Source organism: Antennarius striatus, chromosome 9, assembly GCF_040054535.1.
Source record: "Antennarius striatus isolate MH-2024 chromosome 9, ASM4005453v1, whole genome shotgun sequence".
In the NCBI taxonomy this organism is placed as follows: domain Eukaryota; kingdom Metazoa; phylum Chordata; class Actinopteri; order Lophiiformes; family Antennariidae; genus Antennarius; species Antennarius striatus.
The window spans coordinates 9,283,211-9,310,684 of NC_090784.1; the positions used below are offsets into that span (position 1 = coordinate 9,283,211).

A 27,474-nucleotide genomic window follows, 5' to 3' on the forward strand; every position below is an offset into this window, starting at 1 on the left:
TATATAAAATGCCAGATTTGGTAAACCTAAATATGGATGGGTGTGTGTGGGGGGGTGGGGGGTCGATGGAGGCATTAAAGGAATTCAATCTGTATTACCATTATCCACAGGTATATGACCGTATTCTGGCTATATCATCGCGTGAAGGTGAGACAGTAGAGCTGGAGCGTCCTGTCACTGCAGAGGGAAATGTAGAAGTTTGGCTTAATTCTCTGCTGAAGGAATCCCAGAGGTCTTTGCACCTTGTTATCCGAGACGCTGCCCTAACCACCCAGGACTCCAGCTTCCAGTTGATTGACTTCCTCAACTCATTCCCTGCTCAGGTACATCATAATTAAACTATAAGACCTATTATTAAAGGGGTCCTATCATGGAAATCTCTCTACATACAAAGTATCTACATATACGGTACATAGTGGTCCTCCTTAACCCAACCAACTCCTACAATCTGGTAAACAAACGCTTCCTGCATCAATAAATATTTGGAGATTTAGGATTTGGCCCGGACCGAATCAAAACAATCGGATTTTGCTAGAGTGTAATTTGTGACGTCACAAATGGTGCTCTGTGATTGGACAGAGTGATTGACGATATTGATTGGTTGACATGCCCAAGGGCATGGCCATCCCAATGGGGGGAGTTTGTTCAGGTTACAGTAGCATTGTGGGGTAATATCTTAGCTCAGAGCTAAACACTGAAAGTTCCTCACAAACTACTGAAGTCAGCTAACATTTGGCTAACTAGTTAGCCCAGCTTCAGTCGTGTGTGTGTGTGTCTGCTAAAGGTGTGTTGATAGAGGCAGCTTAGAGGGCGGAAGGAGGGTGCAGATAGAGAGCCATTAACATAGAGCATTTGGGAGCGGAAGTGATTTTTTTAGGTTTATATATATTTAACATCAGTGTTTCACCTGTTTTTATGAAACATTTGTGAATTTTCCAAGTCAATTTGCTTTCCTTATTTCAATCCATATAATAATGAGATTTCTTATTTTATATTCTGAGACTTAATAGGTAAAAACCTCTTGTGGCTCAACAAATCAATTGATGAAGTTGAGGTATCTCATTGTTCCTCACCATCACTCAATGATGTGTCCACCAAATGTTATTGATTCAGGTTGGTTTGCTGGGCATTCAAATGATATGGACAAGGGACTCTGAGGAGGCTCTGACCAGCGCCCGATATGATCGCCACATTATGGCCAAAACCAACCAGCTCTTCCTGGATATGCTCAACACTCTGATTGACATGACCACAAAAGACCTAGGGGCTGTAGAAAGAACAAAATACGAGACACTCATCACCATCCATGTCCATCAGAGGGACATCTTTGACGACCTGGTGAGTATGTTGATAATTTTAGGGGATTTTTTCCTATGGCTTATCAGTATGAGTTAATTTTTGATTGATCATGACTGCTATACAACATTTTCCAATCAAAGGTAAATAATACTGAGTGATGTTGTATTCTCTTTGTTTCTACTTGGCCTTTTACTTGAATGACTCAATATACTAAATCCCAGCAGAATACCATAAAGATCACTATAAATTCAGTTCCTGTTTGTCTGATCAGAATATCCTTCTCAAGATAGCAATTATTTTGGAAACTTCCCCTCGTATTCAGACAGAATTGCAAATTTAGCTTCAGCTTTATCAAGTCTATATGGGTTTCTCCTGATCGTTATCATTGTAATACCACTGTACCTGTGTTCCAATCTTTGTTTCCTGCCCATTTTTTCCAAACATTCTTTTTACCTCACTTTCCTCTTCTATGATATCCTCTATTCTCCCTTCTCTAGCCATCCTCTCTCCTTGTATTTTTGTGTTTCACCTTTTGATTCAACCTCTTTATTTTTACATATTTTAATTGTCATTCATCTCTTTAACCTTTTCATGCCCTATCCTTTTTCCGTTCCCACCTAAATTACCTACTTCCATCTATCCTTACAGATGCTAAGACATCCTACCCTTCAAATGGCCCTTCTTTTTTCCTGCTTTCAACTCTTCTTGTTTCCATGCTCAGTGACTATATCTCACCCATTGTCTCCATTTTATCTTGTTCCTCTGCACCCTTTTCCACAATCTCATCCTTTCTTTCTCCCTCCAGTGCCGGCTCCATGTCAAAAGCCCAAATGACTTTGAATGGCTGAAGCAGTGTCGGTTCTACTTCAATGAAGACTCAGACAAGATGATCATCAACATCACAGATGTGGGTTTCATTTACCAGAACGAATTCTTGGGCTGCACTGAACGGCTTGTCATTACGCCACTGACTGACAGGTAGAGGTCTATTAATAAAGATATACACATAAAAAACTTATGCTGGCAGAAATGATAAGAATGTACTTTCAGTTGCCATAAAACACATCCTAAAATGAATCCTAAATCTTAAAAAGGAACAAAGCACTCATTGAATTATACTCTTTAACCATGGACAATCTTTTTTACAATGTTTCTCAAAACTCCATTTTGTAAAGTAATGTGGAAAAAACAGGGATTACAGTGGGAAACTGAGTGATTTCTCCAGGAAGGCTCTTTGTGTTAAATTCTAACAATACAAACAATGTCAAACAAGAACCAGGAGCATGACCACTTCCGTTCTTATTTCCAGCCTTTTTTGATGCTTTTAGTTCAGTCCAGAGGGACTAGAGGTTGGTAAATTGGACTGTGACTAAGTAATATGTGATAATTGGTATGTTGGAAAGTCTTTGGTATCAAAGGGATATCGAAGGAATCCAGCAAGATTTATGTCACTTTTTTTGTTGTTGTTGTTGTTGAATCCAGACGCGGATGATGGCAGCTGATGACTGATGAATGTAGAAGTTGGTCAAGATATATGAGCTATCTTTTTTGAGAACCACATTTGTTTGAGTAAAATGTGTTCATTTTCTATATTGTCTTCAGGCCTTAATGTTTTGCTATTAATAATTTTACCAGTGTGAAATAAACAGCTCAGAGCAACCCTAACCCTAAACATTGCAAGATACTGCTCAGAGATTCTTACTGATAACTGTTCTGTGTCATATTGTCAATATCTTCATGTTCTCAATTCATATTTAATCAGTTACAGCTGACTATTGACCGTACTTCTGTAAAAACTGGTTCTCCTATTCTTGTTTTACTTTTCATATAAAAGCTGACGCTATCCAGAAACACGTTGAGATCAGGAGAGAAATTTTCTATTTTTGCCCTCAAACCTTTGTGCCTTCCAGGAATTTTATTATTATTATCTATTATTATTATCTTTTACGAATCATATTTTTCTGTTATGGCCTCTTTCAGACTGTTGTCATTTTCGTTCTCAGGGCTACTTGTCTCAGTAGGTGTCTTAAGTGTTTCTTTAGCAATTTTTTTTTTTTGCTTTATCCATTCTTGTGTTTGTGTTTTTCCTTTTAAGAGCTGTCTTTAACAATTCCTCGTCTATCACAATATCATCATCCTCCTATTCCTTCTTCAGCAGAGACTCTACCACCCTGGCGGCTTTCTCTCTGGTCCCTTCAGCCTTCACAAAATCACTCTGTCCATCCTCTGTGCTGTTATTCGTGTCCTGCGTGCCATTCTGGGGCTCTGGGTTGGTGACCTGCGACTGTTTAACCAGAGAGAGAGAGAGAGAGAGAGAGATGCTGTATATTGCTTGAGAAAAATAATTAAGAGGAGGAGGAAGCACTCTTGGACAGTAGTAGTCAGAATAAATGAAGAGAATCAGACTGAAGGAAAAGGTCATTTGAGGTCACTGTAACAGACACTAAAAGAAAACAGGAGATGAAACAGAGGAAAAGCAGATCAAGACAAGAAGAAATGATAACGGACAGCAGCTACCAAAAGACAACAGAGGGCAGTTCTTCACTATAGCATGCTGTGCTTGTGAATGGAAATAATTACACAGACCTGATTTTCTCACTGCCGTTTCCTCTGACTAACAATAATCACTTCTTCTCTGTTTTTAAGACATGCAGCTGCTTTACCCGATATAATATTGTGTGTTTTGGCTTTCTCTGTTATTTTATGACTCCATGCTATCTGCCACTGCATATTGGTTTTAAATAAGGGACAACTGTGATTCAGAAGTAATCTGCTCTGAAAATTTTAATCAATATGTATCAGATTTGGGATGGATTATCCCATTAATCAATGAAGGGTATGACATTTGTTGCAAGCACAATATTACCATGATTTTGAGTAGAGGTCAACCATGCAAAGCAAGGACAGTTTACAGCCAAAGTCCCTGCGACAGGTCCTGGTGTCAGGCATCCTCTCCACTGAAGTGTCCTTGAGCAACAAAAAGGTCCCAGGCCATCATGGTCTTGCTGTGCCAGTGCGCCAACCTCACCTGCAGTGTTTTATTCTTTTTGTACTGTGCTAAATTGAATGTGACAATCATTAAATCTAGAAAATCTCTGCTTCTGAGATGTAATCATCTTTTTGTCTATGTTTGGTCAGGTGTTACATCACCCTAGCCCAGGCTCTTGGTATGAGTATGGGTGGAGCCCCAGCTGGTCCTGCTGGAACAGGTAGGACTCAAGCTTAAATTATTTACCTTGCAAAAAAGTATTTGTGAAATGTTGGTTTTACTAAATCAGGAAATATGACTGATGTGAGAGTGTACTGGTTGTTGGCTGACACTTTGCTTTCCACATATACAGCGTGTTTTTTAAACAAACTATAACATACCGTATGGTCTTAAATGCACAATGCAAATATTCAGGGCTCATCTAAGTCCTTTTTGCTGTAAAAGTTAATAAGTATATTGAGGCTTATATTATTTGTGCTAAGTCAGGCACAACATACAACAAATAAATGATCGGAATCACCAGAACTATTAAAAATTTATAGGGCGTTTCACAAGTTAAAACTATGCATCAAACAATAAAATTACAAAAACAGCAAATGTTAGGAAACAAATATGACATGGGAATTCATTCATTCATTCATTTTCTGCCGCTTCATCCGCGGGTCACGGGGAGCTGGAGCCTATCTCAGCTGGCATAGGGCGTGAGGCAGGGGACACTCCGGGCACGAGGCGAGTGCACCGCGGAACGACATGGAAATTAATTAATATATATTAGTCGCCTGTGAAAAGATACTTTAAAAAGAAAATGATAATAAAAAATGTAACAATAATAATAATAACGGATCATTTTTTCATGATACACTTTAAGAAGTGATATAAAAGATGTTACTGCATCTACTAGTCTCGGATCCTCAGGCAGTGAGTTCCATAGATGAGAGGTCCTCATACCTGAAACTTGGGCCCCTTCAGACAGCAAAATCATGTCTAAAGCTATGTGGCTTCCCAGTATATCTGGGGCTGAGCTGGGAAATGCATTAAAATCCTGTAATCAGTAAATTCTAAAAGTGACTGGTAACCAGTGAAGAGAGGCTAAAACGGGCCTGATGTGATCCCATCTTTTGGTGTCACTTCAAAGAGGATCAGCTACAATTTGAAAGATCTGGTGGCATGTGATTGCTTTTTTGACACAGAATAGAGAACGGTGTAAGTCCAACTGAGAAGTTAATAAAGCATGGATGACAACCTCAAGATCAAGCTCTGAAGCATCTGATCTCTTTATCAGCTGATAAATCATGATTGTACAATATTGTTTATGCTTTTCAAATGTAAGGTCACTGTCAAATGTCACAGCCAATCTTGATATTAAACCATTTTGATCATTATCATCTATTCCCTTTAAATGATGGGCGTGTCTGCACATTGTCCCTTGTGATTTTAATAACCACAAATGGTTAGGTATCATCTGTTCCATCAGCAACTCCATTTCACAGCATATGAGCAAACGCACTGGTAATTAAGCCTGAACAAAGAGCTGCTGCATCTGTCTCTGTGGGAAATGATGCAAATTGGGCAGATATGATGGGAAAATGATGTAATTCTGTCTACTAGTAAATGGGATGCATGTGTTGAAATGAAGTCTGATTAAAGAGGGAGCTATTGATGACGTTACCTGCATATATCCTTCAGCAGTGGAAATAAATCCATCTCTCCATTAAGCAAACTTCTGTGTGCACTTCTATACAAGACACAGCAGTCTAACCTCTTTGATCATATAAATTATGATCAAAGAGGTTAGAGTCAGGATTTCTTATTGATGAATGCTCTTTATTCTCCTACACATCCAATATATAGAATCTATAATTTGTAATCTTGTTAGGTTGCACATTATAGATTACGTTTTTGTCTCAAATGCTTGTATATTAATTGGGGTTGAGCCGGATACTGTTTTCAGACGAGTATCTGGTACGGATAATACATTTTTGACGAGTACGAGCGAGTAAAACTCGCCAATAGTCATGCTCGTTCATTCATTCATTCTTTTTCCTGACCGTCTATCGGCTTGCGCGGGTCACGGGGAGCTGGCATAGCTGAAGGAAAATCCTCAGAACTGACTGTCTTCATGCTCTGTGATTGGCCAGTCACACACAGTGCCCGCCCCTCCCTACAGACACATCAGACATCACTACAGGGTGTCGCTGCCCCACTCTCGTACACACACACAGACATTGACTGATCTCTCTGTTCGTGGCTTCGATGTAGCTAACTTTGCTATCCTTAGGTTTTCTTATACTTGCCTCTACTTTGGTCTATTTAAGGTTACTTGTTTCTTGTTTTGTTTTGTTTCACGTACGCAGTGCATTTGACCAGACAGAGCTGAAAACTGCTTGTGTCGCAACGGTCACTGCCTCCACTCCAGTTGTTGTTGTTTTTTTTTTACCTGCTTGCTCTTAGTTTAATACTTTCTCACTTCAGTTCAAATTAATAATTTATGTACTGTATAGATATTTTAATTGTTATGTAGCACACACACACACATGCTCGCTCTCTCTCTCTCTCTCTCTCTCTCTCTCTCCCTCTCTCTCTCTCTCTTTCTCTCTCTCTTTCTTGCACCCTCTCACACAGTCACTCAGTCACACATGCACAGACACACACACAAACACAAGCACACATACCTTTATAAAAATGGCAAGAACAGTAGGTGATAATAATGAATAAAAAATAATTGGAAAAAAGTTTGATCATAAAAATAAAAAAAAAAGAAAAAAGAAAAAGAAAAAAATTACAGAGTTGGGTTGAGTGTCACATTTCTTGTTCATGCATACTTTGTAGTTCATAATTTCCTATTGCATGCGTTGTATTAATTAATGCACTTCATGTTCTGAGTCCATAAAAGACTGTAAAGAGTTCCTTTTCTATTGTGATGAAAGCATCGAATCTCAATTCTGAGGCTGTTCTGTAAATATTCATTCATACATGTAAGAATAATCATGTTCTGAGTTCATGAAAAACATGTTTTGTAAATAGTTCTCTTACTTTTGTGATCAAAAACGTTGATTTGAATCTCAATTTTGAGGTTGTTCTGAAAATAGTCTTGAAATAAACAATAAATATAGCGACTTCTGATCAAGCCATATCAATTTCAGACTTAAAATAATGTACAGATTTAAGCCCCACCCACTTCCGGCCAAACTACACTCCCTTCCGGTTTAAGTCCCGCCCATTCCGTGTGCAGATACAGATACAGATAATTTAGATGGTTGAACAGATACAGATACAAATAGTGGTGTACTCGCCCATCCCTAATAGTTCTGTGCACTAGTTAGCAGAAGTTTTATCACTTAGATTTAAAATCAGACAATCGGATGAGTAATAATCAACCAGTCCCTCATTGGTGGAACTTATAGACATATAACCAGCCTATGAAAAGGTCTCACTGCTCTTCAACATAAAAATCAAGCCTTTCATTTTCATAAATCTGCCTTAAATCTTTAGGTAAGACAGAAACTATAAAAGACATGGGCCGCTGCCTGGGAAAGTATGTTGTGGTCTTCAACTGTTCTGACCAGATGGACTTCAGAGGCCTTGGAAGAATATTCAAAGGTAACAGTAGTGAGCAAATTGGTGCTCTCATTCCAAATTAATTAGCACCAGAAAAAGTAAAGGACTAAAAAGCCGTACAAGCTGAGTGGTTAGGACCACAGAAAAATTTTGAAAGAAAAAATCATAATGAGACACTCTCCCCCATTTCTAGGTCTAGCCCAGTCTGGTTCTTGGGGCTGTTTTGATGAATTCAATCGCATTGACCTCCCGGTTTTATCTGTGGCGGCCCAGCAGATCGCCATAGTTCTCACCTGCAAGAAGGAACGGCGTAAAAGCTTTGTCTTCACTGATGGAGACAGCGTGAATATGAACCCTGAGTTTGGTATCTTCCTTACCATGGTAACTCAACTTTCTTTTTGTATCCCCTTCTTAGGGGCAGGATACAATTCACACGAAAGAAGCTTCTTAAAATGGAATGAAATTCACCTACTCTGTTGAATGAACTAAATGTAGCTTCTATTTTAACGACTGGATGACACACTTGAGTATAGGCTACAGTTTGTGCATTAATAAACTAAGAAATGCAATAAAGTTCATAACAAAATGGAGCTGATTGATATAATTACTTTCTTGTATAATCAGAATCCAGGATATGCAGGTCGCCAAGAGCTTCCTGAGAATCTGAAGATCAACTTCCGCTCCGTAGCAATGATGGTTCCTGACCGTCAAATCATCATCAGAGTAAAACTGGCCAGTTGTGGATTTATAGATAACATGGAGCTGGCCCGCAAGTTCTTTACGCTTTATAAGCTGTGTGAGGAGCAACTCTCCAAACAGGTAAAAACTAAAAACATTAAATTGGAATGTCAAATTTGACACCTTTATCTGTGCACCTCTCTTTATTTGCTGTCATACTGAAGGTGCTTACTTCATGCTTTTATAATTGTCACAATGCAAACATTGCAATGCTGCAATAGTGCCAAAATATTTAAGGTATGAGGAAAAATTGAGACCCTTAACATTTAAATTATGAAATAATAAAATCTAGTAAACATTCATGAAAATTCTTGGGCTTTTAATGACACTAATTAAATCCCATCCAGGAAATACAACACATACTTAGTTTTCCAGGTCCAAAGCATAGGAACCTCCAAAAATTTGACATTAGAATAGCAATCAGAATACAATCTGTTAGTCTTCTCTGAATTAGATGTTTCCTTTATCTGCAAGTTAGCCAGTGTATTTTTATTTCAAAGTATTTGTTAGACTGTCATTTGCATTATTTGATTTTCATGTTGACCTGTTTATAAACGCTTGTTTACGAGAAGAGAATAAATATAGATCAAGTTTCACAGACTTGTCTGCAAACAAGATGAAAGATTCATGATGAATGTAAAATGCTATTTGCGTTTATCCAGGTTCACTATGACTTTGGCCTAAGGAACATCCTGTCAGTGCTCCGAACATTAGGGGCAGCCAAGCGTGCCAATCCCAGTGACACAGAGTACACCATTGTTATGAGGGTCCTCAGGGACATGAACTTATCTAAACTGGTATGTTTGGAATACAATAAAAAGAGCTGGAATAATCTTAAAATATCAATACAAAACTGAGTTTCTTTTGCATTTAAATTATTGATGAGTAAGCATGACCAGAATAAGAAATTCTAAGACCAAAATATCACAGATAGCTTTGAGGGGAGTTAACTTTGAGTTATGAGTTATCAGCTGTTTTGTGTGGGTTTTACGTCTGTGTACATGCATGTGTGTTAATTAGATCGATGAAGATGAGCCACTTTTCCTGAGCCTGATTGAGGACCTATTCCCTAGCATCCAACTTGATAAAGTGGGCTACCCTGAACTAGAGGCTGCAATCGACAATCAGGTAGAAATAATGAAGAATGAATTCATCTCTTGGTCTGTTTTCAAGGAAGAGTAAATTGAAAGAAGATAGAAGAAGTAAATGAGAGAAGGACATAAGGAAAAGTAAAGAGGGTGGGGGAGAGGAATGAAGCAGTTGGTAAAGATCAGGAAAAGTAAATCGACTGTGTGACCACTTCATTTTTCATGTCACTCCTAAATGCCTAAAGACAGACCAGAAAAGGGATACAAATAGTGTCATTTAGCATTTGTCAAGGGCCAAACCAATGTAACATAAACAGTGCAAAGAAAATAGAAAGTAAGAGAAACTGTAAAACCATAGCTATTTAAGTTGGAGCAGTGTTGTAATGGGTCTTTTTGATTGATGAGAACTTGGGGTTACATGTTTGTGCATGTGTCTTTTTTAAACTTTTTATGCAAATTTGTCCATACAGTAAAGTTACTGTCTGACGACTATAAATCAGTTTACTTTATGTGCTAACATTCACGCTACGGTCAAACTGCAGATGCATATACAGTACTATTACTGTGATTTCTCAGGTTGAGGATGCAGGGCTTATCAGCCACCCTCCCTGGAAGCTGAAGGTCATCCAGCTGTATGAGACTCAGAGAGTCAGACATGGCATGATGGCTCTGGGGCCCAGTGGAGCTGGGAAGACTACTTGTATACACACCCTAATGAAAGCTATGACAGGTGGTATTTTGTGCATGTTTTAGGATGTACATTTAGCAAGAAATACAACTCGAAAATGTTGAGAAATGATTCTAAGTATGTAGAAGTGTATGTTTCTTTTCTATTTGGTGTTTTAGATATGGTTACCTAACAAAAATTTATATATCTGTCAGAGTGTGGTCATCCTCACAAAGAGATGCGCATGAACCCCAAAGCCATCACAGCACCTCAGATGTTTGGTCGACTGGATGTGGCCACAAATGACTGGACTGACGGCATCTTCTCCACTCTTTGGAGGAAAACTTTAAGGGCAAAAAAAGGTCAGAGAGTTACATACTCAACATTGCTTTTATTCATGAGGTAACAGTGTAACCTCATTTTACCTTAGTAATGTAAACGTTACATTACTAAAGTTTAAAACACACAGTGCGTGTTTGGAATTTTCTAAGACATGTAAAAGCCTGTCAAGCAATTTAATTTTGTTGTCTGAAAGTTAATACCGTACTGAACTATTTTGACTAAACTGGAACTACTGTGAAATTCCCCTTAATGTCTATCGGTATCACTTGTATGGTACGTACAATACTGACCTAATGTTTTAAAGAGTTTTAATTGGCAAAAAAGAAATCCCAGCTTCGTCATATCATCATCTTTTCTATGTTAAATAGAAAAGACTAAGATGAAAAAAGAAGAATCCCTGCTGCGTTGATAAAACCTCTGATGATACAGTCATCATTATACGGCTGTTAAGATTCAAATATTATATTTTAAGACATGAGGAGGTCAGAGATCCTAGCGCAGAGAAAGGCATTTGGTCCCTTGACAGCATTCGGACATCCTTTTATCCATATTTCAAAGCAGCACCAACTTCTCTTTTATCTTTTTACACAGATCATTAAAATGAATATGCATTATGTGTGTATGTGTGTTTGCTTTTATCTGTGAAATATTCATGAAGATATTCAGTACTGTATACTATACTGTATGTTGATGTTGTTATGTTTTGCATACATTTGAGAAAAATGTCTGCATTTTCTGATTGCATTTGTGAATTCTTTCCTTTCCTGCTGTTTAATTTTAATCCATTTTAATCCCCAGTAGAAGTCAATATGTGTTTAGGCTCCTGAAAAGAAATTTCTAGTGAAAAAAAAAATTAAATAACAACCTCATATATCTGAATTTCTGTTTAGATGAAGCTGATGGTTCGAATACACTTTATTGACAAAAGTATTTGGTCAGCTATCCAAATCATTTAATTTGCTTCCATGGTCACAGGTGTATAAAATCAAGCACATGGGCATGCAGACTGCTTCTACAAAACAGAATGGATCGCTCTCAGGGGCTCAGTGAATCCCAGCATGGTACAGTGATAGGAAGCCATCCACACAATAAGTACAGCTGTGCAATTTCCTTGCTACCAGATATTTTCAATCCACTGTTAGTAGTGGTATAACAAAGTCGAAGTGACTGGGAACAACAGCAACTCATGACCACGTGAAATCAGAGTGGGGTCGGCGGCTGCACAATGCAACCCAGTAGAATCTTTGTGATGAATTAGAGCAGAGACTCCAAGCTAGGCCTCCTATCAGTATCAGTATGTGACCTCATAAATGCACTTCTGGATGAACGGTTAAACATTCTGATAAACACACTCCTAAACTCTGTGGAAAACCTTCCTGGGACAGTTGAAGCTGTGGAACCGACATCATATTAAATCCTATGGTTTAGGAATGGGATGCCACTCAAGTTTGCATGTGTGTGAAAACACAGTGATCATAGATCTTAAACTAAATGTATTATACATAACGACCAGCAAATCCACTTGATAATTGTTGTAGGTCTTGATACACAACTTTGTGTTTCAGAAGAAGTTTTGTATTATTTTTGAGATCTTTGCATTTTTTTTCTTCAGAAATGTATATTTAAAATTTAAAATATACCATGAAATACATAATAATAATGATGATATTAACAATAATAATATATACAACAGCAAGGCAGCATTTTAACTGACAACTTACTTTGACAACCCAGCAGCTGATCTATACTTTCTACATACTGTATGTTCATATCATACATTACACATTCAGAGGCTATAACATCATTCAGAATACGAAATTATCATTGATCGCATTCAATAATTCAAATGTCATACACATATGCCAAAAAAAATAACTGTTTTTTTTTTTTTCTCTTAGGAGAGAACATCTGGATAGTCTTGGATGGACCAGTTGATGCTATCTGGATCGAGAACCTCAACTCGGTTTTGGACGACAACCGAACTCTTACACTAGCAAATGGAGACCGTATACCAATGGCTCCCAACTGTAAAGTCGTTTTTGAACCACATAACATTGACAACGCGTCTCCAGCCACTGTATCACGTAATGGCATGGTTTTCATGAGCTCTTCTGTGCTCAATTGGAGCCCTATACTGGAGGTGAATAAGCATTGCATGCAATTAAGGTATTTTATATAGTGCATGTGTATATAACGTGTACCTAGAGCAGTGGTCATTTCTCATATCATTGCTCATTTATTGTGAATTTTTATAGCCATCTAGCAGAGGACTTTGTCTTGGGTTGGTAGGATATGTGATGGCTTTTGATCACCCACTGCCAAGCTTTGCTGTTGCTCTATTAAAAACTTCTGCATATGGGAGTCGATTTTGTTAGTTGTGTATAAGGAGCCCCTGCCTCACGGCTTCTCAGCTGGATTTGGCTGTCTTCTTCAGAAGACCAAAACCTCTTTCAGAAAATGGTTGGACTTCAGTTTATCTGGCCTTACTGCCATAATGCAGGCAGTATGCTCATCAGGGAGGATTAGAAAAAATGTCAAAGAAAAATTGGTTGCTTAATTTAAATGATCAATGATAATGAGCTGCTTAATGGTTTACAGTTATCAAGCATTTACACATTTTGTTAAGGATAAAATGCTTCCTGATTGGAAAAAAAATTGTATTTATCTAGTTAGTATTTTAACTAAGAAAAAATTAAGGACACAGCTTGGCCATACTTAATTAAAAGCACTAACAGCACAATTTGTGTTCTCTGAAACCAAAGTAATACATGTGACCTTAACTAATCACAGTGGTATTATTGTTCTTAGGGCTGGTTGAAGAAGCGCTCCCCCGAAGAAGCAGAGGTGCTGAGAGAACTATTCTCCTCTTCCTTCCTAGAGCTCTACCGCTTCACTGTGCAGTCACTGGAGCTCAAGATGGACATGCTAGAGGCCTTTGTCATCATGCAGTGCATCAAAATGCTGCAAGGACTCATACCACCAAAAGTAAGGCTAGAAGTGTTCTTAATTACAATTATGAGACAGGCGGTGCCTGGAAAAGCACTTTGTTTTGTGCCTAGGGACATGTGCTGTATATTTTAATGTGACAATCCTGTTTTTATTGTAGCAGTTTTTACCAGAGTTCATCTAAAGTAGTCATTATTCTACAGGAACAGTGTGAGGTATCCAGAGAGCATTTGGAGAGACTGTATGTGTTTGCCCTCATGTGGAGTACTGGAGCCTTACTTGAACTGGATGACCGGAGGAAGATGGAGATTTGGATTCGAGGGAATGACAGTATCCATCTAAATCTGCCAAATATTCCTCTTGATAGTGAAGACACCATGTTTGATTACTATGTCACAACAGATGGTATGTATGTTTTAATCATTTATTGCCTATAAATTTTGTGTCATTGAATATAGTAACTGTTCCAGAACCATTATGTCTGATGTTGCCTTAATTCTGGAAGTGAAAAAAATGTTTGAAAAGTCATTTATCAAACATTTCTTCAACTGGAGGAACACTTGGAACTCTTGTGGAACTGTTGTGTTTTGTACTTATCTCTGCACCACAGGTTTCTTACTTAATGCATACTGTACATATTTATTCTTCCAGGTCAGTGGGTCCACTGGAGCACTAGAGTGGAGGAATACTTTTATCCATCTGAATTCACCCCAGAGTACAACACAATCATGGTTCCCAATGTGGACAATGTTAGAACAGACTTCCTTATTCGGACCATCGCAAAGCAAGGCATGGTGAGGTTTGCTGAAAGAAAACAATGCACATACAGAATATTGTGTATGTTTTGCATACAGGATTAAAGTCTACATTTACTAAAGTTGTATAAAATATACTGTATATGTGTAGCATAAATACAGTTTAAATATACGGTATGTATGTGATTTCTAATCAATATAAATACATTTGTATTTTAGGTGATACATGACTTGAAAAATGGGTCTGGACTTTGAAAAAACAAAGAGGATTGTGCATAAAACAAATCAATCTAGGTAGCTTCAAGGCTCATGATAAATGTTTTACAGACAGCTTCACCTTTAATCCATTCTCTGTTCAGTCTACAACACCTCATTAATTGCTGGTTAGAGCTAGCTGCATAGACAGACTGGCCTGACTTCAGTTCAATAACAGCAGCATGGCTAGACACAGCGACGTATCGATATAGTAAGGAAAAAGTAACTAAAAAACCAAAACAAAACTGAGTTCAGTATTCAATATTCAACTTAAAAAGTAAATCAATTTCCTCACTATGCTATCCACCAAAGCGTGTGTGTGTGTGTTTGTATGTGTGCGTATGCGTGTGTGTGCATGTGCGTGTAAGTCATTTAGATTCACTGCCATGAGGAGAGAGCAGGAGACCTGTGTGTGTTATTTGATGATGATATGATGAAGCTTGACATCAGTACGTCGTACGTCTGCTACACAAGGAGCTCATATTGATAATGCAGCATTTCTGTAATGAGCTTTAATCTATCAGGTTTCTGTGAAGTCTCTTTTTACAGGCTTTACCATTAACACATTTGTTCTGACCAAATGTGATAACATGCAGGCTGCCACATTCAGGCAGTTGTCTTGGTTTGAAGCTCTTTATTTATAGATCATAATATTGCTTTTCTCAGACTGATTCATTGTCTGTGCTGAGATTTGACTTTGACTTGATTTGCTTTACACATTTTCATATTTGTTGTTGTCAGTGTGATTAGTTAGCAGCAATAAGAAAAAAGAAATTAGTAAGTTAAAGCAGTGACGTAAATTGTTAGCTTCATATAATCACAGAATTGGAAAAAAAAAAAAAAAGTCAAAATATCTTATTTTCACATTCTATTTCTCCCTCTGTCTTTTCTCCTGAGGTTTTTATTGTCATTAGAAGCAGGTTATAAACCAACATGATTTCAATTGTCTTGCTATTATAAACTGTAAAATCAATGATTACATAATTTTAGGTTCCAAATTATGATATGCTAATGTATCACGCTGCACAGAACTTGACGATCTATGTATTTTAGCTAATGTCACATAAAACTTCCCCTTGATTAAAAGAAATTTTACCTTTGCTTAGGCTGTTTTGCTCATTGGAGAACAAGGAACAGCCAAGACTGTTATCATCAAGAACTACATGTCAAAGTGTGACCCCGAGACCCACATGGGCAAAAGTCTGAACTTTTCGTCTGCTACCACACCGCTCATGTTCCAGGTAAAAGCAGAACGATCCATTTACCCTGTACTTGAACAGCTTGCTCCAGCCTTTCCACTTTTATTTGAAAATGGATGCTCACCATCTCTGTTACCTTGTAAGGATTATCATGAACTCCTGAAGTGGTATTGATTGCTGTCTGTTTTTATTTATCATGAACAGCCAGAGTAAAGACCTCTGTCTTTTCCCTACTCATCAATGAGCTGCATATTGATTTAGCTGTTGCTATGGATTATGTCTGGGTGAATCTTCACAGATGTATTCTTGCCTCTCTCATTCCATAACCTTGCTTTTTGCTGTCTTTTTTATCACTCTTGTTTTGTCTTAATGTCTTGTTTTATGTCTTTTTTGCTTTTCTGTTCATCTTGTAGAGGACAGTGGAGAGCTATGTAGACAAGAGGATGGGGACCACTTATGGGCCTCCTGCTGGGAAGAAAATGTCAATATTCATAGATGATATCAACATGCCTGTCATCAATGAATGGGGTGATCAGGTTTGTTTTTTAACATCATAATGCAAAAAATATTCGTCAAAAACTATTAAATACAAATTAGTAGTTTTGATCACATGCTCTTAGCATGATTTTTCCCTGAGAATTAAAACCAAATTAAATTATGCAATAAAATATCCGACAATTATAAAGAGCAATGAACTAAACTAATCTGGAATAAACCTGTTCTTCATAGGTGACAAATGAGATTGTCAGACAGCTGATGGAGCAAAATGGCTTCTACAATCTGGAGAAACCAGGAGAGTTCACCAACATTGTGGATGTTCAGTTTCTGGCAGCTATGATCCATCCAGGAGGAGGCCGTAACGACATCCCACAGAGACTGAAAAGACAGTTCTCCATCTTTAACTGCACTTTGCCCTCTAATGCTTCCATTGACAAGATATTTGGTGAGTAAAGAAAGAAATCACAGATGTTGATACACACACACACACACACACACACACACACACACACACACACACACACACACACACACACACACACACACACACACACACACACATATATATATATATATATGTATCTTTGAAATATATATATATACTATATATACTGTATATATATATATATATATATATACTGTATGTATATATATATATATATTTCAAAGGGAATTACTATAATTATTTTTTAGAACATTAAATGATCAACAGTATGCATTGAATTCCTTCATGTTTATGTGATCCATCGTACCTCCTCATGGTAATATCCATTTCTACTATATAACAAACCATTCGGTGTGTATGGGGTTTTTTTCTATAGTAATGCATTGATAGATAGGGATTTTGGTCATCTACACCACAATCAGCCCTGTTTTTTTTTAGGTGTAATTGGTGTGGGACACTTCTCTGCGAGGAGAGGTTTCATTCGTGAGATTCAGAGCACTGTACCGTGTTTGGTGTCTCTGACTCGGCGCCTCTGGCAGTTGACCAAATTCAAAATGCTTCCAACTCCAGCCAAGTTCCACTATGTCTTCAATCTGAGGGATCTATCCAGGATCTGGCAAGGAATGCTCTATACAAATGCTGAGGTGGTCAACTCTGTCCAGGTGAGAAGATCTAAGTATGAAAGTTACAATAAATAGTTTTCTTGTTATCAGAAAAAAAAGACAAAAAAAGCACATCAAGAGTCTTTGTTCAGATGCATGTGAACCATGTAATTGCACTACCTAGGGTACCACATAATCACACATTATTTCTGCTTGTAGTCTTTTTTTTGTGGGGTCTTAATGGAGCACAGAGTAAAAAAATAGCTGTTGTGGTGGTAGTTGTATCTACACTACTGTGATCATTATGCACAATAGACAAATGTAATGTAGGAATACTGACAGAGATTGATCAAAACCATTAGTGATGTTCTGGAGTGACTGTACGTCTCCATATGTTACAATATTTACAATTTATAGAGAAACAAATGTTTTGTGGGTGTGTTTTTTGGGGGGTTTTCTTGTGTGAAAGAATAGAAACTTATAGTGTTACAAGCTCAGTTCTTGCTAAGGCAGCCAACTACATTGGTTAAAGGCCTCAATGAATAATTGAATACAATGAAATACATATTTCACCTCAGGCTGTCCACAGTGTTGGCAAATATGCTCGGCATCCCTGGTTAGGCTTCCTGGTTAGACAGTGACTACACTAGAATGAATTTACGGTAACAGCCTAAACTGAACAGACAAATACAAAGTGGTAATTTAACCAGCTCAGATAGTTTCTATTCAAGAAAGTGTTTCCTTAATTTCCAGACATTGCTGGTTTTGTGGAAGCATGAGTGCAAACGCGTGATAGCCGACAGATTTACTACACCCGAGGATGTGCAGTGGTTTGACCAGACTTTGGCAAAGCTGGTTGAGGAGGAGCTTGGTGAAAAGCACAGTAACCTAGTCAACTGTGGGGAAGACAGATACTTTGTGGACTTTCTACGAGATGTACCTGAGGCTACAGGTAACAGCCAATCCCAGAGACATCAGATGTGGAATTTTTAATATTATCTGCAATTATCATCTCCAATTGCACTGAAAACACATTTATGTTGATATCACTTTAATGCAAAGGGTTCCTTTGATCACAGGGGAAGAGCCTGAGGATGTAGACTTCGATTTGCCCAAGGTGTATGAGCCCTTGGAGTCTTTTGGGAGTTTAAAGGACCGCCTGAACATGTTCCTTAGTCATTACAACGAAAGCATAAGGGGTGCTGGCATGGATATGGTCTTTTTTCAGGATGCTTTGACACATCTGATCAAGGTAAATATAAAGTGAAAACATTATGGAATAGATAATAGATATTCCAAGCCTTTTATGCTACTGTAGAATCCAAAAGTGTTGTTGAGAATTGATGTAAGGTGTAATGGATATGAAAAAAAAAAGTGTTACAGAGCTCTATCAGACTCAAAACAAACCCAGACAGAAATGTACAGATCTTTGAGACAAAGGTACTCAAGTGAATTTTTGTCTTTGGCTTTTTTGTATTGATTGTTGCATCTGAGAGCTCTGAGATACACAGACCTCCTTCAGGTCCCAGTATGTGCTGGCAGCTTACGTTTAAGGCAAACTGATATGTTTATAGCTTTTTAACGCTTGATCAGTTTGCACACAAATCTCCCCCTCTGTCTTCCTTCCTGCTCCTCTTATAATTTGTGTGCTTGCAGGTGTCAAGGATAATCCGCACACCTGGAGGTAATGCCTTGTTGGTGGGTGTTGGGGGTTCAGGCAAACAGAGTCTGACCAGACTTGCCTCGTTTATAGCTGGATACAAGATCTTCCAGATCACATTAACACGGTGATTATAGATAAAATGGAAGCACACACACACACACACACACATACACCCACGTTCACAAATGCACACAGACACGCATGCATGCCCCCATATAGACAACACACACATATACACACAAACACAGAGCAGTTATCCTTTTAGCCATATGCTTTCATCTTTACCAAAAGAACTGATTATTTTACTATACAGTATATACTATGCTCTATGATATTCTGACAATAATGTCTTCTGTTTATTGTTGTCTAACTATATTTCTACCGTCCTGTATTTTTCCAGAGGAGCCATAATTTACAGTAGGCTGTAAAAATGCATGTGAATACGACAATGTTCCTATCTTTTGTCTTTGCTTGCTCTGTTTTACACTTTGTCTACCTTGTTGTTCTCTTTTTCACTCTTCTCTCTCTCTCTCAACCTGTCAGATGTGCCTCTCCCACAATCCACATGTGCATTTGAAGCTGTCGGATTTCCTGTCTGTTCTTTCCCTAACAGATTTTATTGTTTGGTATTAAAATGAATGAACCTTTTTTCATCTTGGCTGCCCGGCCATCTGTGAAGGAAACCAATGCCTTGATGCTTTTTTTATCTGCTTTTTCCTGTCTTTCTGCTCACAAACATACCAGTTATCTCTTACTTTACTCTGCAGTTATGTCTTTCTGTCAGGTGTAGACTCCATTTGAATGAAATTTGCTCCAACCTGAGTTTATATGTGAAGTATCCCTCAATATGTGTCATTCTCAATACCTCTGTTGTCATGCAATCACTTCAACACTTCCACCCTCTTATTTTTTGGCTCACATATTGAGGTATGTTCCAAAAAGGAGCAACTAGGACTTTGCTGACAGAGCTAGATATTCAAGTATCTGTTCCATCACAAGTTTAAAAATTCTGTGCGGTGCAACATGATTGTATAAATATTAAGGATGAGCGAGTACACCACTATCTGTATCTGTATCTGTTGAACCATCTAAATGATCTCTATCCGTATCTGTACTTGGAATGGGCAGGACTTAAACCGGAACTGGATGAGGTTTGACTGGGCTTAAGTCGTTACATAATTTTAAGATTGAAATTGATATGGATTGATCAGAACTTAAAATATTTACTGTTTATTTTAAAACTATTCACACAGCCTAAAAATTGAGATTTAAATTAATGTTTTTGATCACAAAAATAAGATAACTATTTACAGAGCATGTTTTTTATGAACTCAGAACATGAATATTCTTAAGTATGTGAATGAATATTTACAGAACAGCCTCAGAATTCAGATTCAATGCTTTAATCACAATAGTAATGGAACTATTTACAGAACAAATTTTTTATGAACTCAGAACATGAAGTGCATTAATGAATACAACGCATGCAATAGGATAAATTATGAACTACAAAGTATGCGTGAATAAGAACTGTCATACTCAACACTTTATAATTTTTTATTTTTTAAAAATTTTTTCAGTTATATTTTATTTATTTACCACCTAATGTTCTTGCCATTTTTTTCACACACAGTTAAACAAAGTTTAATATGGTGCGTGTGCATGTGTGTGTGACTGAGTGACTTACTGAGATGGAGATAGAGAACAGAGTGCTCGCTATGTAACAGTTATAATATCCATACACTACATTAATTATTCATTTGAACTGAAGTGAGAAAGTGTCAAACTAAGAGCAAGCAGGTGTGTGACTGGCCAATCACAGAGCGTGAAAACAGTCAGTTCTGAGGATTATCCTTCAGCTATGTCAGCTGGGATAGGCTCCATCTGCCTGTGACCTGCACAAGCAGATGAAGCAGTCAGGAAAATTAATGGATGAATGAACGATTACAAGTATTTGCGAGTTTCACTCGTAGCATGCTCGTACTCTTCAAAATGCGTTATCCGTACCGTATACTCATCTGAAACGAGTACCCGACTCAACCCTAATAATTATATATAAAGCCAGCTGGTTCATTAACAATTAAAATTAATTTAATTAGAACCTTTTTATGCACAGAATTGGGTCCACGTTAGTGATGCTGCTGCTCTCAGGACATAGAATTGCATACTGTGATGATGCCTTGAGATAAACAGCATAATATTCTCTGAGTCTGATACTTAATGTATTCAGACATGCAAAAGAATAATAGCAAACTAACCCTTGGTGCATATTTGTTTACTTTTTTTTTTTTTTTTTTTTTTTACCAGCTCATACAATACAGCCAATCTCATGGATGACCTGAAGAGTTTGTACAGAACTGCTGGCCAACAAGGTAAAGGTGTCAGCTTCATCTTTACTGACAATGAAATCAAAGATGAGTCCTTCCTGGAGTACATGAACAACGTCCTGTCATCTGGAGAGGTCAGGAGAACACCAAAAAACACACTGAATCACGTCCATACTGTCATGTGTATAATAGAAAATTTGAAAAATGTAATTTGTAGAGCAGATTAGAATAAATGCTCATTTCCTAGACTAAATACAAGTAAAAACAAAATAAGGGCTTATATTTGTACATTAGTATTAATGTGATTCTCTTATTAATTAAATTCCATGAATACCTTGGTACATCTGAGTTTTCATGATAGTCAACACTTATTATTTACTAATATATACTTTTTTGAGGGAAATCAAAGGTGCTGGATTGACTCTAATACTTATAATAACATGATTTTGTATGTCCATTACAAAACCTTCGGATTATGATTTTGTTGTGCTGCTAAAAGCTGCAAACTCAAATTCGCTCAAGAGTGAAATTAACACTTTTGGTTGTGATATCAAAGAGGCAACAGCACAGGCCTGAGGAAGAGAAAAACATGTTGTGTTCAACTAGGCTATGAGGAGTGCATTTTATCTCAGTTCAATTCAATTAGACAATCAAATTGCATTTTCCCTGTCAATAGCATTTCACAATTATTTTCCCATGGATTTAGATGTAATGAAATTCAGCTATAATTGATAGAGGAGAGAAAGGTTTTCTCTGTACTGCAGCACCCTATATTACAGCTGCAGAATGGCTTCGTTCCCCTTTATTTTTGTAGAACAGCCACAATAGCAGCAGGTAGCCTTGCGGTCAAGTGCCACTGTCTGAATTATTCTCAAGTGCAGTCCCTGAATCACCCGCTTTGCAGGATCCAGTAGAAGTGGTGATGCAACATTTCCAAACACCTTTGTCTGCTTGTCTTGTGTCCTTGTTGACTGCCTACCTCCTGTCTTACTCATACACCCAGCAACTTTCCCTCACACAGATTTCACTTTTTTTGTGCTGTGGTACCCCCCATTCATATTTCCATCATTCTCTTTGTCTCTTCACCCTTTCTCTTTCCTCTGGTTATTCATGTGTTACTGAGCCCCTGCCTCCTCATCCATATTTCTTCATACCTATTTAGATAATCCTTTCTCCTCTTTGCTTCCACTTCCAGCCTGTTCTTTAGCTCTTTTACTTATTTTCTGTCTTTCTTTTCGTCCCCATTTAGTACTACAAAAGCACCATAGCAATGACCTCATCAACAAAGATGTCATCTAATAAACAATACAGCCATCTGATTACAGTGCGACCTCGTTGTTTGTGGTTAATGCGTTCCAGGAACCACACGCAATTAACGAACTCCGCGATCGAGCGACAAATTATTTATCATATTAATGGTAATTTAAACGTTTATGACCCTCTCCGTACTGATATTAAACCACCTTCTATCTGTATTAACTTTTCTCACACTCTTATTGACTGTTTAAAGCACTTTTGTGTATCATGTTAGTCCGAGACTCACAGAACCGAGCTAACTTCCGGATGCCGTCAGCTAATAGAACACGTGTACGGTATCATGTGACTGTCTACCAAAAATCCGCAATAAAGTGAAATTGCGAGCGACGATGCGCAAGGTTGCACTGTATATAATTATTGTAAGCATCCCTAGCCCTTAGTGATTCAGAGTAATTTCAGCGGCTCATTTACAGCTACTTTTTCATCAAGATTCTACTTTTGCTACCTCATGCTGCAGTCATTGATTACTTTCTACATCACCGTTCTCCTCCCCTCTGTTGTTTACTATCACCTCAATTGCAGTGATGTGCAGCTTCGCCATCATACTGATGACTGCTTAGCACTTGAAGGGACAGATGATCTGTGAAAGAGGTTATGTTTGTCTTCACATTGATTGCAGCAGCATGTCATAAATATTTAGCTTTCTTGCACGTACTTTCACCACAGATATAGTCCCTGATTTCAAATGCACACAATTTGAAAAGAAATTTGAGGTGGACACGAGTTAGGATAACAGTCATAGATGAAAAATGAACTGAGGATTGAGCTGTGCTGTAAAATAAACTTAGCAGATGCAACAGACAAGATACCTCTAATTCACCACCACCACCCCCCACACACACACACATACGCAGACTTTCTAACTGCTTTCCACCTCAGTTGCCAGTTTCTTCTGTCTCTAGGTAACTTGGGATTTAAGGTGCTAAAAGCAATGTGGGAAGATGCAATAACACTATCACCTTGTGTCCAACCTGTAAAAAAAAAGCTTATAATACCAGAAAAAAAGGTTTAGACTAAAATAGTATGATGACGCCAAGCAGTACTTGCATATGAGTGCAGGTCAAACAGGTCCAAAAATACATTTTAATCAACTTGAAATTAAACAATCCTGACTGTTAGTAACTTTGAATATTATATTTGCTACTTTACTGTAAATACCAAACAATTATAATTGCCATGTGCTCAGAATGTTTTGTTATCTTCTTAATGTTCTAACTGAGGGTTGAGATCAAGGTTGATGAAATCTAATGAAAATAGACTATAAAATTACATATTTTATAATATGTCCACGTTAATGCTATGGGAAATGCTGCCTTTAATTCCTAAACAAATTAATGTAATGTCACTAAGTACAGACTTGGTTGTTGTTCATTTTTACGGGCTTAATTTCAGAGTACATTTTCTGAAAAACAACAATTACAGCTAAAGTTGGCAAAATCCGAACTAAAATGTGAAATGCCTTTATTTTATCTTAACTGATGCAGTTAAGTATTTTTAACATATAATAAAGATGAAGGTGAAGATGCATTGATAGCGTTTCACATTGATACGCATGCATTTTTGTGTGTTGCAGGTGTCCAATTTATTTGCTCGTGACGAGATGGACGAGATTCTCAGTGACCTCATTCCTGTTATGAGGCGAGAGTTTCCTCGGAGGCCACCAACCAATGAAAACCTGTATGACTACTTCATGTCACGTGTCCGACATAACCTCCATGTTGTTCTGTGCTTTTCACCTGTCGGGGAAAAGTTCCGTAACCGAGCATTAAAGTTTCCAGCATTGATATCTGGTTGCACGATGGACTGGTTCAGCAGGTGGCCAAAAGATGCTCTAGTTGCAGGTAAATTTCATTGATTATTTTCATACAGGTATTAAACTCAGACACTTACATAGATTTATATTTGTAATCTTTGTTATGTAATCACTCTTTGTGTTCCCACTTAATGATGCTCTCTTTCATTCCTCCACATCATACTGTCTGCCCTTTAGTTTCAGAGCACTTTCTGTCAGTCTATGACATCGACTGTTCACCTCAGGTTAAAGGTGAAGTAGTCCAGTGCATGGGTTCCTTCCAGGATGGCGTGGCAGAGAAGTGTGTAGAATACTTCCAGAGGTACTCCATTTTAGTAAGCTCATTGACTCTCAGTATCTGCTGAGGCATAAGTCCGATCTATCTACATAACCTTGTTGCAAATGTTCTTTTAAAAAAGAGGAGCAATTTCAGGTCCACATGGGAACCAGTGGAAGAACATATTTAAAACCAAAAACAAGTAGTATTATATGATCATAAATGAATGTCTAATTGTTATGCCATATTTGAATTGTCAGAAATTATTCTCCGACTTTCTTGTATTACATGAAAATAATGCTCTATTTTAAATCTAGATACAGGAGGTCCACCCACGTCACACCAAAGTCTTACCTGTCCTTTATTCAGAGCTACAAGACCATCTATAAAGAGAAAAGGTCTGAGGTCCAGACTCTGGCCAACCGGTAAACTTTTTTTTTTAAAAACTTTTAGTCACAATCTATGTTGTATATTGCTACACATTATTACCTAACTTAATCTAACATCTAGATTGTGTAGCCCGTTTCGCCTGACTTGTCCATTAATATCTCTGCATTGTGTAATGAAGGACCCTGGACGTGATGATTTGAGCTGAAGAGCTGGTGTATTTATTCTCTGCACAAAATGGAGTGACATGGTCACAAATCGTGAACACAAAGCAGGACAGAGCACACCAATCTGCAGCAAAGGAAAAGTCATAAAAAAATTGCCGCGGTGTCCCTGAATCTTTCCCGCGAAATATACATACTCCAGATATCAACCAAACACTCAACTTGTGACAAAAACGAAACTCAACACAAAAAAAAACTAAATAATATCAAATCCAATTCTTAATTTCTAAGACGTTATCTACTCAACAGGCAAGAAGCTGATGTGACTTGGAAACTCCTGATAGCTTGAGTAACTCAGACTTGGTTCCTTGTTCCGTGTGAATGCGTGCTGGTAACCCATACACGCAAAAGATATTTTCCAACAACCTCTTAGCAACCTGCTTGGCGGATTGATTTAAACAAAGGAAGCCATGGGCCAACTTTGTGAAATGGTCAGTCAAGACAAGAACATCCACTGAGCAATGTTTAGTATCCTCTGCACTCCAGATGTCCAAACACTCTCAATCGGGGCTCTGGCATCTGGGTCTGGTGTTAAAACACCAGACCCAGATGCCAGTATGCATGTCTGACAGGACTTTACATTCTCCTTGACCCTATGCTCCATCCGTGGCCAAAAGAAACCACTGTCTTGTCAAATACATTGTTCTCGCCTGTCCTTGATGTCTGGCTAAGTCATGTACACCCTGCAAAGCCTTGTCTACCAGATTTTGAGGTAGAACAACCTGATGTCTTCTCTGTTTACTAAGAGGGTCTTTGGTGACCCAATAAAGAACACCAGCAATGACCCTAAGCCTCTCCCATTGCTTGATAAGTGCCAAGGCTCCAGCACCCAAAGCAACATTCTCTCTCCTCGAGGGCGTTCTCCTATGGCTCAGAAACGGCAAGACTTTTGGAATGTTGGAATCAACTTTGTGAGATTGTTGGAGCTCCTCTAAGGACAAGGCAGGGAACGGATCTTAGCCTGGCAGTAGGAGCTTCTGAATGGATTGAGCCAGTTGCATAGCTCTGGATTCTGCTGCTGTATGCCATTGACCATGAACATCAAGGGCAGCCTTTACAACTGAATGGCTTGAGAGGGGCAGAGGATGGCACTGGGCAACAGCAGTGTCAGTCCTTCTGCCCGATGACACTGGACTTTCAGGCAGAAGACATCCTAAACCCCACTCTCACCAACTCCACAAGATTCGGTGAGCAGATTATCAAAGCTCTCTGTGATGAGTCTATACCCAATTGTTTTGGCGAATGGCTCCCGACTGAGGGCATCAGGCACGATGTTCTTGCTCCCAGTGATATGTTTCAAGTGAAACGTATAAAGGGGTGAGCTTGGCTACCCAGCACTGTTCACACACGTCGAGTTTGGGCTTTGTCATAATGTATGTGAGAGGATTATTATATGTCAATACTGTGAAAGAGTTGCCCTTCAACCAGTGACTGAATTTCTCACACACACTCCACTCCAGTGCAAGAAACTCAAGTCGGTGAGCTGGATACCTCTTCTGAGAGGTGTTCAAGGCTTACTTGTGAAAGCTGTAGGCCGTGCCTTACTTTCACCAGCTGATATCTGTGGTTGCACAGCTCCAAGCTCGTCTAAAGAAGCATCAATTGACAGGATTAAAGGACGTGTGATGTTGGGGTGGGGTGAACCTCATGCGTGGTAATGGAGGAAGCCAATGTCAAAGAAACCAGAAAGGAAATTTCCATTTGAGTCACTTTTGAGAAGGTAGCATATAAAAACTACGGAATTAAAAGACATGACATTTTTTTAAATATATTTTTGAGCTCCATGTCATGAAGATTCTGATTTCATATCTCCTTATCAACTGCTCCCGTGTTTACACATTTTCATTGGTGCTTTTTAATAGAATATCCTGTTGCTTCACTGAATCCGTTTTCATATGTCTCTTGTTTAGAATGAACACTGGGCTTCAGAAGCTGAAGGAGGCATCCGAGTCTGTAGCAGCACTGAGCAAGGAGCTAGAAGTCAAAGAGAAGGAGCTACAGGTTGCGAATGATAAGGCTGATATGGTATGTTTCTAATGGAAGATGGATTTTGTGTGTGTTTTTGTCACACATTGTCTATGAAAATGCATCAGCCATCTGCTCTTC

At 38.2% G+C, this 27,474-nt stretch overlaps 1 protein-coding gene across 1 annotated transcript in view; it reads left to right on the forward strand.

Moving 5' to 3' along the window:
- Positions 1 to 27,474, forward strand: part of dnah5 (dynein, axonemal, heavy chain 5) — a 94,861-nt gene that overhangs the window by 30,809 nt on the left and 36,578 nt on the right. The window contains exons 38-64 of the mRNA XM_068323518.1: positions 111 to 323; positions 1,114 to 1,338; positions 2,105 to 2,277; positions 4,438 to 4,508; positions 7,781 to 7,888; positions 8,040 to 8,227; positions 8,471 to 8,665; positions 9,247 to 9,381; positions 9,605 to 9,712; positions 10,249 to 10,402; positions 10,555 to 10,701; positions 12,580 to 12,821; positions 13,490 to 13,666; positions 13,831 to 14,032; positions 14,279 to 14,421; positions 15,744 to 15,878; positions 16,250 to 16,372; positions 16,566 to 16,779; positions 17,218 to 17,441; positions 18,135 to 18,333; positions 18,461 to 18,633; positions 19,038 to 19,168; positions 21,352 to 21,505; positions 24,262 to 24,529; positions 24,679 to 24,802; positions 25,075 to 25,182; positions 27,279 to 27,393. Of these exons, the coding sequence (XP_068179619.1) occupies positions 111 to 323; positions 1,114 to 1,338; positions 2,105 to 2,277; positions 4,438 to 4,508; positions 7,781 to 7,888; positions 8,040 to 8,227; positions 8,471 to 8,665; positions 9,247 to 9,381; positions 9,605 to 9,712; positions 10,249 to 10,402; positions 10,555 to 10,701; positions 12,580 to 12,821; positions 13,490 to 13,666; positions 13,831 to 14,032; positions 14,279 to 14,421; positions 15,744 to 15,878; positions 16,250 to 16,372; positions 16,566 to 16,779; positions 17,218 to 17,441; positions 18,135 to 18,333; positions 18,461 to 18,633; positions 19,038 to 19,168; positions 21,352 to 21,505; positions 24,262 to 24,529; positions 24,679 to 24,802; positions 25,075 to 25,182; positions 27,279 to 27,393 (4,449 nt within the window). The remainder of the gene's footprint in view (positions 1 to 110; positions 324 to 1,113; positions 1,339 to 2,104; positions 2,278 to 4,437; positions 4,509 to 7,780; positions 7,889 to 8,039; positions 8,228 to 8,470; positions 8,666 to 9,246; positions 9,382 to 9,604; positions 9,713 to 10,248; positions 10,403 to 10,554; positions 10,702 to 12,579; positions 12,822 to 13,489; positions 13,667 to 13,830; positions 14,033 to 14,278; positions 14,422 to 15,743; positions 15,879 to 16,249; positions 16,373 to 16,565; positions 16,780 to 17,217; positions 17,442 to 18,134; positions 18,334 to 18,460; positions 18,634 to 19,037; positions 19,169 to 21,351; positions 21,506 to 24,261; positions 24,530 to 24,678; positions 24,803 to 25,074; positions 25,183 to 27,278; positions 27,394 to 27,474) is intronic.